This window comes from Cebus imitator, unplaced genomic scaffold (genome assembly GCF_001604975.1).
Source record: "Cebus imitator isolate Cc_AM_T3 unplaced genomic scaffold, Cebus_imitator-1.0 Scaffold489, whole genome shotgun sequence".
NCBI lineage: Eukaryota > Metazoa > Chordata > Mammalia > Primates > Cebidae > Cebus > Cebus imitator.
Window position 1 is genome coordinate 248,592 of NW_016107804.1, and position 11,403 is coordinate 259,994.

Genomic DNA, 11,403 nt, shown 5'->3' on the forward strand with positions numbered 1-11,403 from the left:
CCTGAGCCCCATGGCACCAGGTTGCAAGGAAGTTTACTGAGCACCAGTTTCGTGGCTCAATGTTTTCCTTCTTACTCTGACTCTGAAGATCTTCACCAGAACCCAAGGAGGCAGACGGTAGTGCAATTTCCATTTAAGAGCAGCGGAAACGGAGGCTCAGAGGGCTTTAGCGAAAGGGCTACGCTTGGCTCTAGGCATCTGGGCTGAGTCTTTTTCCCACCATTGCAGAGCGGGAACCAGAGGAGGGGACTGGCTTGGATGGGGAGAAAAGTGATTGGAAGGCGCGGAGGGGAAGAGGGAGCCTGGATCTGTCAGGGCGTCCCCTTGGGCTAAGGGGTGGTCCCTCCACCACCCCACTCCTCCGCGTTAAAATTCTGGGAAACCTGGCACGCACAAACCCTGCACAATAGCAGGCAGGGTGAGGTCTCTAAGCCCTGAAGATCGCTCTCCCAGCGGAGGCGGTGGCCCTGGCGAAGGGGTACAGCCGCACGTGCGGGTTTTCTCTCCAAACCGGAGAGCTGGGTAGCCACGGCCCAGGATTCCCCATCCATTATTCAGGATGTTTACTAGCGCGGAGGAAAGGAGAGGAGAGAAGAGGGAAGTAGAGAGAAAAAGAGGTTAGAGGAGGTGGAGGCAGGCAGTACTAACCCCGAGAGCCCTTAAGTTCAGAAACTACGGGAAGGAAGACCAGGAGACTAAGGCGCCTGGCATTCAGTAGGCCGTTAGTAAATATTTGTAAGACGGATGGATAATTAGGTGAGTGAATAGGCTAATCACTTAACCCCTCTGACCCTTGTTTTCCTCATCTGCAAAACGGGATAACGTCACCTACTCCATACAGTGGGTATGAGAATTCCATGGGCAAACTCTAAATTGTCTAGCACATATTAGGAACTCTTAAACGGTAGCTGTTGTCAAGAGGAAGAGGCTTGCAAGCGCTGGCTGCCCAGCAGAAATGCACTGACTGACTCCCAGGCTGGAGGGCCATCCGGAACTGTCGCTATTCTAAAACATGCTCCAGAAGCTTCTTTAGACTGGAGGGTTGGGGAAAGAGAGAGTGGGCCAAGTTGCCTCCCTCAAATGAAAGCAAGAAAGGCCAGCGTGTGGAGGAAGCCGCTCCTGGACGAGAAGGCAGTTACTGCCCCTACCTCCACCCCGGAGCTCAGTTGGAGGAGGGGCGGGGCAGGGGTCAACTGGGGCTCGTTCTGGGCGCCCCTTACCCGAGCCAGTCTGGGCGCTTGGAGGCGCCACCTCGCTGAGCTGCGGGGCCGGACTCTGGTGGACGGCTCGGGCGTGAGGCCAGGAGCGCCCTGGAAATGGGCAGTTTGGCGGCAGCCGGGCCGACGGAGTGTGTGTGTGTGTGTGTGTGTGTGTGTGTGTGGTGGGGAGGGGAAGTTGGAGTAGGGTCAACTTCCTGCCCCAGCTCAGCTCAAGGCTGCCCTTTTATTCCGGCAGTTCGAGTTGGGACGGGACGGAGAGGTTTGGGACTTTTGGGGTGGGGTGTGGGAGGGAAGTCCACGAAGAAGAAAGAATCCGAAAGGTCTGGAGGGTTGGAGCCAGGCGGGGCGGGGCGGACTGGGAGAGGCCAGGCCAGGCCGGGGTATAAAGGCTGTGGAGGGGGCGGCCGCTGCGGGCGCAGAAAGGCGCGCCGCTAGCTGCGGTCTAGCCTCGCTTCCCGGGCCGCCCCTGCGAGTCCCGGGCGCGTGAGCACGCCTGCGCGCGCCCGGGCCCTTCCTGGCAGGCTGCTTGTAAGATGAGTGAAGAAGCAGGTGGGGGAGAGGGGAGGCAGCGAGCGAGAGGGCGAGGGGAGCGCGGGCGCTGAGCAGCGCTCACTTGGAGAGCGGCAAGCCAGCTAGACAAGCCTGATTCCATGTCCCCCGCTGCCACCCTGCCAGGCGCGCGAAGATGATGGCCATGAACTCCAAGCAGCCTTTCGGCATGCACCCGGTGCTGCAAGAACCCAAATTCTCCAGCCTGCACTCCGGCTCCGAGGCCATGCGCCGAGTCTGTCTCCCAGCCCCGCAGGTACGTAGTGGAGCATAATTACCGCTCTAAGGCACATTTTTTGACAGGCACTAGCTTCATGTTTTTTTCATGTCGCCCAGAACAATCGCCGCTGTCTGAACCCCGCTCCTTGTCTCCCCCGCGTTCTCTCCCGGCACGCTCTGTTCCAGCAGAGCTGCTGCCTCCGTATTAATTTTTATGACCTGGGCTTTGAGGAGAGGCATCTCGGTTGCTTGAAAATGTGTTTTAATCCTGAGTTGACAGTATTCCCCACTGACCGTGCTGTGCGCCTTCTCGCTTGCAGCTGCAGGGTAATATATTTGGAAGCTTTGATGAGAGCCTGCTGGCACGCGCCGAAGCTCTGGCGGCGGTGGATATCGTCTCCCACGGCAAGAACCATCCGTTCAAGCCCGACGCCACCTACCATACCATGAGCAGCGTGCCCTGCACGTCCACTTCGTCCACCGTGCCCATCTCCCACCCAGCCGCGCTCACCTCGCACCCGCACCACGCCGTGCACCAGGGCCTCGAAGGCGACCTGCTGGAGCACATCTCGCCCACGCTGAGTGTGAGCGGCCTGGGCGCTCCGGAACACTCGGTGATGCCCGCACAGATCCATCCGCACCACCTGGGCGCCATGGGCCACCTGCACCAGGCCATGGGCATGAGCCACCCGCACACCGTGGCGCCTCACAGCGCCATGCCCGCATGCCTCAGCGACGTGGAGTCAGACCCGCGCGAGCTGGAAGCTTTCGCCGAGCGCTTCAAGCAGCGGCGCATCAAGCTGGGAGTGACCCAGGCGGACGTGGGCGCAGCTCTGGCTAATCTCAAGATCCCCGGCGTGGGCTCACTCAGCCAGAGCACCATCTGCAGGTTCGAGTCTCTCACTCTCTCGCACAACAACATGATCGCGCTCAAGCCGGTGCTCCAGGCCTGGCTGGAGGAGGCCGAGGCCGCCTACCGGGAGAAGAACAGCAAGCCGGAGCTCTTCAACGGCAGCGAACGGAAGCGCAAACGCACGTCCATCGCGGCGCCGGAGAAGCGTTCACTCGAGGCCTATTTCGCTATCCAGCCACGTCCTTCATCTGAGAAGATCGCGGCTATCGCTGAGAAACTGGACCTTAAAAAGAACGTGGTGAGAGTCTGGTTCTGCAACCAGAGACAGAAACAGAAACGAATGAAGTATTCCGCTGTCCACTGACTGCTGCAGGGCGCAGCGTCGGGAGCTGGGAGAGCCTAGTGCTCATCCCCCCCGCCCCCCGGGTTGTGGGGGATGGTTATCCGGAACTCCGAGGTGTTTCCTGGCAGGTTAGGCTTTCCCCTCCAAAGCCACAGACTTTCCCCCTTTGTCCCGCCTGGTTGCCTCCGGCCTTCTCTTTCTCTTTCTTTCTATTCCCACCAAAAAAGTTTTGGCGCTGGGAAAATATTCCAGAAGGGCGGGCCTGAGGGTAATTGTGCTGTCCGTGGTGCTGAAATTTGCCCTCTTACGGGGGACCGCACGACCTCAGCGCAGGAGCCCCAAAGCAGAGGATAGTGAATTGGCTCAACCGCCCGAAGCCAGGGTGAAAAGGCCACTTTGCTAAGCGCGACTGGGCAAAGGGTGAAGGGACGAAAAGGAAGTGATAAATAATAATACAAAGTCTAGGATATCGAAGGGGGACACAAACATGCACTGGAGATTTATTAGAGTATATAAAATACATGTATGTTTCCAAAGGATAGCCTTATACTCCCTTCCTTGCCTAAATTCTATTCATCTTATCCTTTAGTTTGCCGTAAATTCTTATAAGGTAGCATGAAGATTAGGTTCAGGGAAAGTATGCAGGGAGTTGCTGGCTCCAAGTTGCTATTTTTCATGGTAAGTAGGGCTCCAAAAGAGGTGGGCCCAATCTGGCGACTGAAAATTCCGGGATCGCTTGGCTGTTTGTAAGCAGCTGCCAGCACCAGCTCCGGCCATCTTTCACGATCTGCTGATGTTTGAGGGGTAATTACTGTTTGCTGGAGAGCGGGAGTTGGTAGTGTTCATACCGGCTGAGGACTCTCTAACCCCAGCTCGCTGCTCTGTCAGATTGCCAGCTATGCGTGGAGTCAGCTGCTGGAAAGTGACTGTAACTTCTGTGCGTTATATGCAAGTCCTTTCAACACGTCTAACCTCGTTGCGCTTTTATTATTATTGTTATTGCTAACATCGTTCATTCCTATTATTTATTTAACTTTGCTTCTTTCCATTCCCTTTATGTGGGTGGCTTTCGGTGGAAGTGCACTCACAGTTTTGTGAGGGAAGAGGAGTGGGAGCATCGGCCTGAACCCTTCTCACCCCAGCCCCTCTGGCCGAGTCAAATTTTATTTTATTTTTTCATTGCTTCATGTAGTTTGTGTGTTGCTGTGTGACCTTTGGTTTCATTCTCTGAATAGATACAAATAAAATATTAAGTTTTCTTCTCTCTTTACCCCCTGAATTAACTTCTAAAATAAATGCTTTATTTTTCAACCCGAATCAAAGTGGTTTTATTTTTTCTCAGAGGCTAAGGGGTACTAGCTTTGGAAAGGATTTAAAACGGTGAACCCCATAGGGCTGGGTTGTCAGTTTCTACTGACCAGACCTCAGCCATCCTCTCTCCCCACTCCACTTCCCTGGCAAACTCACTCAGATCTCCTCGTGGGAGACCCTGCGGCTTGTGTCTCCACTTAAGGTTTCAAGGCACTTCCTTTCTTGTTTCCCTGTGTGCCAAACTATGAAACTGCTCAACTTGGCTAAGCTAGTAAACTTTGAAGCCAGACTAATGGGAATTCGAGTCCCCGGTGCCTCCAATCACTGGCGAAACCATCCTGAGGCTAATTTCTTAACTTCTCTAAGCCTTCAACAAGATTGCTTGTCTTCAGAATGAAGGGACCAATACTTATTTCACAAGGTTATTGTTAGGACTAGGTAAGATTGTTTATTTAAAACATCTAGTAATGTTTGGATTAGTAGGCAAAAAATTATTTAAAAAGATTCAAATGGCTTGAGAGGAGGTGAGACAATAGATGCAAAGAGGGATAAAAAAAGTGTTCACTGAGACACTCTAGTGGGGCCCCATCAGAGTTCCAAATTCATTTGAAATTCTCATCCAGGAGGTTACTCACTCTGTGGTCCACTCGGCTTCTTTGAGGGGGCACTGATATACCTCCTGCAAAGCGCCTAGCATAGTGCTCTGCACATAGTAGGTGTTCCATAGATGCCAGCTCCCTGTTCTCTTTTCGCTCCCTCTAAAATGGGGAGAAAAGCTTTTTATTTCCGAGACGTAGAAACGCCTTCCTGATTTAAAATTTAATGCTCCGAGTCCAGGAGTCATCCGCATATTTCCCTGCTTCGTCCTCAAAGAGTTCCGGGTCATCAAACCACGGGCCCGAAATTCGGAGCAGAGTGGGTTTGCCCTCTCTACACAGTGCAACAGCTCCTACCGCAAAAGCAAACTTTCGGATCGCCTGCAGCTCCCTGGGCCTCAGCCCCTCGCCTCCGCCTTGCACAACAGCCCCAGCGATTCCTCCACCTCCCTCTCCATCGGGTGTCCTTTAATAATAAATGCCCTTATGCCATTACATTATATTGTGGGTTTTGAAAATTTAAAATACGGCTGATGCAATATTAATAGCCTATAGTGGTATAAAACACAGGGCCGGAGCCCAGCCGGGCTGCAGAGGAGACGACAGTGAGCGTCCCGCGCCGAAGCGAAGCGCTCCAGAAGGACGCGCTTTTGGGGGCTGCAAGGTTTCCTGCAGGTAAGAAGGGCCTTCGCATTTTCGGGCTCCGGAGAGAACCGAAAATCTGCCTCCATCCTCTTTTCGAAAAGTTCTGTGCCGTTATTTATTTAGTTTTCTTTTTTTCTTTTAATTGACAACTGCAAAAGTTTGAGAGACTTTTATGGAGAGGATGGGAGGAGCTGCTGCCTGAGTGCAGGATCTGCTCCAAGATCGTCCAGTCGCACTGGGTTCCGTCTCCGGGCCTTGCCTCTGCGCCTACTCTTCTTCAGGCGCCGGAGACTCTGGTGCGCAGGAGTATTTTGACCAATTCCTACCTACAGACCGGAGCTGTTGCCGGGTCAGCGAAGCGCTCCACCCTTTCCCTCCCCCTGAGTGCGCCGGGCCGGCGCCGTCGCCTCTCTCCTCGGCTTGCTCAGGAAGCAACCGGAGATGTGGTTTCCCCAGGATTGTGCAGTCGCCTCTGCTGCTTGTCCGGCGGAGGCACAGACCTCTGGTGAGGAGGGGAGGCGATACTAGCAGGTTTGGGGTTTACACAGGCCTAGTGTGCATCCGAACCTTACGATCTTGGGCAAGTCACATCACCTCTGTAAGCTGCTGCTGCCAGCTGTAAAACTTCCCGAAATTTATTTTGAAGAGTAATTGAGGGTGCTTCCTAAGAGCACCTGGAGCAGGTTTTCCTTTTCCTAATTCTGTCAGCTTAGAACACGCACGATCCAAGACTCAGCTGAGAGTTTCTTTAACCTGTACCAAAAGAAAGTGAAGTCAGTATTTGGGGCTGTTTGCGTGGAAACCTGCATCCGGCCTCCGAGGGTGGGACTTTGAGACCTGCCTGGCTGGAACAGAGGCTTCATCTAGAATAAGCTAGGCATACACATTCCAGCATGGCTGAGGCCCTGGAAGGCAGAACTTGGTGGCAGGAGTCCCGGGCTCCTGAGATGTGTTATCTCTGCCCAGCAATTTCCTCTCTCTGTGCCTAAGGTAGTCTCAGTTTTGTTCGCTGCTTCATGTCCAGCACTCTGCTCGACGTCTGGCCTAGAGTAGCAGACACTAGACGTCTGTTGAATGAATGAATCAGGTTTTTGTTTTGTAAAATGAAAGCACCCTTTCCAGCTGCATCCTCTTTGGATTCTAGGGAATGTAGGGAGGAACAGAGCCATCAGGGGTAGGCAAGTCTACTTGGGAATGGGGATCAGGGGTAAGGTGGTGGTCTGCATCACAGGCTTTCATTCAAAGGTAGCTAGTCTCCTTCTTGTTTAAATAGAAGAGACTGTGTTTCACCCTCTGGTGGTCATGGTACACAGGGGATGCTCTGTGACATGGCCCTTGGAACCTAGAGGAGGAGTCAGTGAGGGGGTGACTAGCGAGTGACCTCTGCCCTGTTGTTTTGCTTTCCTCCCGAGATGGAAACAGCTCTGGCTCTGGAGTGGACAGGCCTGGGGTGGAATAACTGCTCCATCTCTTACTTGAGTAAGTGGCCTTACTGCTCTGACCCTCTCATCTGTAAAATTGGACAAACTGGAAAAAAGACTCAGGATTGCTCTGATGATTAAATGAGATCACATAAAGCCAGGGCCTGACACATAGTAGGCATTAATTGATATTTAGTTATTTTAAAACATTTTTTTTTTTTTTTTGAGACGGAGTTTCGCTCTTGTTACCCAGCTTGGAGTGCAATGGCACGATCTCGGCTCACCGCAACCTCCGCCTCCTGGGTTCAGGCAATTCTCCTGCCTCAGCCTCCCGAGTAGCTGGGATTACAGGCACGCGCCACCATGCCCAGCTAATTTTTTGTAGTTTTAGTAGAGACGGGGTTTCACCATGCTGACCAGGATGGTCTTGATCTCTTGACCTCGTGATCCACCCGCCTCGGCCTCCCAAAGTGCTGGGATTACAGGCTTGAGCCACCGCGCCCGGCCTAAAACATTTTTTTTATACTCAGAAAAGTGAAGGCAGTGTTGTGGGGCAAGTTTAGGGCTTGGAGTCAAGTGGGATCAACATTTTCCCACTGTGAGCCACAGTCTGGTCAGGGTAGCAGTGCCTATCAGCTCTCGGTGTGGTTGTCAGGGGCAAGACCGAAGCTTAGAAGAAACCCCCTTGCACACTATGTGTCCCAGCTACGCAAGGGACGAAGTATTCTGTCCCTGGGAGTACCTGGTGCGAATACAAAGCTCCCACTGAGAAGCTTGGTCCCAGTCAGCGGCTCCAGGAACCCAGAACCTCCTCCCTGGCGGAATCCCAAGCACCATCCAACCTCGGCGAAGGCTCCAGGCTTCGCGCTGCGTTTCCTCCAGAGGAGGGGCGGGTCCCCAGAGGGCAAAGGAGCAGCGGGGGATCTTGGACTCCTCCTTCCCAGCGAGCATCCCTTCCCGGCCTGTTTCCACTTTTGGCTCCGGCACGCCAGAATGCTTGAGCCGAAGGGCAGAATGCCTAAAAGGCGGTCTGTTTTTTTTAATCGAAGAAGGCACTAGGACCTAGAGAGGGGGACGGACTTAGTGGGCTCCTTTTACCTAAAACAGCTCTTCCCCAATCACGCTATCACACTACCCGTTTCCTTTCTTTCCTAGTCTTTAGAATTGCCTGCTAGTTCACCCCTGCCTCCCTGAACCCAACGCAGGGCCTCATACAGAACGAGCGCTCCACAATGTTTGCTGGACAAATGACTAGTAACGATATCTAAAACGTATGGCGGGATTCTCCTACGCGAGGTACTGTTCCAAGCTCGTTAGTGCATTAGTTTCTTAATTTCTAAACAACACCATGAGTAGGTACAATTTTTAATCCCATTTTACAGATGAGAACATGGAGGCACAGAGAGTTTATGCAGCTGCGCAGGACAAGTCGGGAACACAGCCATTTAGTGGCGAGATCCGGCAAAAACCCGGTGCCTTCGCTTCTTCCGTTCTCAAGTGAGACCACCTCTGGCAGGGCTGGGGAAGTGGACCACCGGGGGGTGAAGGAGGAGCAGGTACGTCCGATTTGGCCAAGAACGGCTGCAGTCCTTGCCGGGCTTCGGAGCCTCCACGCCTTTGTGTCCCACGCGCCTCTCGCGTCTCCCGCCCGGTCCTCTGAATCTGTTCGCGTGTCTCTACCTCAGCCCCTCTGAGCTCCCCTTCAGCCTCGCAGGCGCGAACCTCTGACCTCCACGTGCCGGAGCGAGGGAGCCGGCGTCCCCGGGCGCGCGCAGAGTTGCCTTCTTCTGCCCTTTCCTCTGTTCCGCCGAGCGGCGGGAGCCCCCGCGGTAACCCCGCCCCGGCGGGCAGACGGAGCCAGCGAGGACCCCGGCGGACAAATTAGTCTCCCCTTCGATCGCTCTTTTCCGATCAAGACAGGTTTCCCTTGGTCCCCCGGTGGCGCTTCCGCACCCGCGCGACTCCCAGGGCTCCCCGGCGGCTGGGTCAGGGTTCGCCGGCTCCTCCCGGCGCCTCCGGATGGAGGCTTCCCCTCCACGACGTCCCGGCCGGAGGAGTCCCCTGGAGCGCGGGAGGGGCGATTGCCGGGTCCGCGCGGCCCTGGATCCTCCCCACCCGCGGCTTCCAGTCACCACTGCGTGGGGTACTTTTCTCTGTAAACCGTCGGATTTCCGCCTCCTAGCTCAGTTCAGCCCTGCGCAGCCTGGCCTGGCACTGGAGGCAAATTGGGACAGACACTGCGCTCGCATTCTTTTTATAGACTGTATATGTAATTTAATATTTAAAAGGTTTTGATTTTTAGGATTTCACACACACACACACACACACACACACACACACACACACAAATTCAAGTGTTCGTCCTGGGAAAAGTCAGATTTTTGGGGGACTTCTTTATACATATTTAGCATTTAATATTGTTTTTACTTTGAATTACATAGGGTGGGAGGCACCATCATAATTTCTTTGGGGTCTCTGGCCGAATCCCATCTCTAATCCCACCATCTTTCTTTCCCCCACTTTACTTCCCGCTCCCTCCCAAAACACACATCAGTCCCGGCTCCAAATCCCAACATCCCTGCCTGTGACAGAGCCCCTCAGCGCCTGAGGCTTTGCTGGGCGGCTCACCTTTTGGCAGATATAGTTAATGTCCAGCCCACATAAATCAAGACCATAAAAAGCTTACTTTCATATGCACTCAATTTCTACCAAACCTAAACTAATTGCATAAATTCCTTTAGGCCACTCAGAGCTGCTCTCTGGGTTGGGATCTGATCAATTAGTCATTAGGCACTCCATTAGCTGGGGTTTAAGCTGCCTCATATAAATGTCTCCTGTCAATTTGCTTGTAATTGAATAAATAAAAAAAGGGTACAATTATTAGCACCGAGGATCAAAATAAGGAGAGGTCAATTTTATTCAAATATCCTTAAAATGTCTTAATCTAATAATGATCATCAAATAATAATAATTAGAAGGCATTTACACACCAGCCACTCCAAAAGTCCCTGTTCATGTTAAGGAAAGCTCTGGGCTGAGACACAACCAAAAGTGTGCATCTAAACTATGCCACCTTGGGAAGCTGTAGTATCTCCCCACTTGGAGGCTCAATTACTTTACCTGTAAAATCAGTTGATTAGAGGTGATTTTCTGTTTTTTATAAATGTATTTTATTTATGGTTAAATTAATTCGTGCATGTCATTTAAAAATGGAATAATACAGAAGGGCAATTTGACCAGCCCCCACGCTCAACCATTTTTAGTTTTTATTTCTGGTGGTTAATTGCATGTGTAAATATTTGGCACTATTTATTTTCTCAAAATTCAAGGTTTGTTTATTAATACTTTAATCAAATGATACATGATTCAAATTCAAAAGAACTAAAAGAATTGCAGTGAAAGGTCTTTCTCCTCCCTTGACCCAAGTCACTCAATTCTCTTTGTTGAAGGTAAACAACATTGTCAGTTTCTTGTGCATACTCCAAGGTATTTTACTGGCTGACATTTCTTGATTTGTCATTCTTAGTCATTGTGTGTCAACTATCAGAAAATCTTGAATATTCTTTCACACCGAGGATCCTAAAAAGTTTTATATAAAATCAATAATTTAAGAAAATGAATTGAGTGGGCAGTTGAAAAATCTGATTTTTTCCTGAGATGGAGTTTTGCTCTTGTTGCGCAGGCTAGAGTGCAGTGGTGTGATCTAGACTAACTGCAACCTCTGCCTCCCCGGTTCTAGCGATTCTCCTGCCTCAGCCTCCTGAGTAGCTAGGATTACAGGCGTGCATCACCACGCCCAGCTAATTTTTTGTGTTTTTATTAGAGATGGGGTTTCACCATGTTGGCCAGGCTGGTCTGGAACCCCTGATCTCAGGTGATCCACTCGCCTTAGCTTCCCAAAGTGCAGGGATTACAGGCGTGAGCCACTGCACCCAGCCAAGTTCTGATTTTCTTAACCAACAATTAATTTGGAGGTGCAAACATCTTAATGTATAAAAACTGTATACTCATAAAGATGAAGAGTGTTTATATGTTGATTTGAGTTCTATCTCACCTCCTCTGAATAGAATTTAAAGCAATCTGTTTTTGCTATGGAATTAGACACTATATCTATAATGGAGGTACCTTTATCTACTGGATGCTTCAGTGCATATGGTACTGAGTTTTACTAAATTTCCTTAAAAATCTAACTTCACGCCTTCATCTCCTCCAAATAAGTCCACTTTTCCAGTAAGAGGAGTTTTTC

At 51.6% G+C, this 11,403-nt stretch overlaps 1 protein-coding gene across 1 annotated transcript; it reads left to right on the top strand.

Annotated features, from left to right (window-relative positions):
• Positions 1 to 1,631: 1,631 nt before the first annotated feature.
• On the top strand, positions 1,632 to 4,501 carry POU4F3 (POU class 4 homeobox 3). The gene is made up of 2 exons (XM_017513255.2): positions 1,632 to 2,025; positions 2,309 to 4,501. The coding sequence occupies exons 1-2, from the start codon at positions 1,906 to 1,908 to the stop codon at positions 3,203 to 3,205; spliced, it is 1,017 nt and encodes a 338-aa protein (XP_017368744.1). The 5' UTR covers positions 1,632 to 1,905; the 3' UTR covers positions 3,206 to 4,501.
• Positions 4,502 to 11,403: the final 6,902 nt, after the last annotated feature.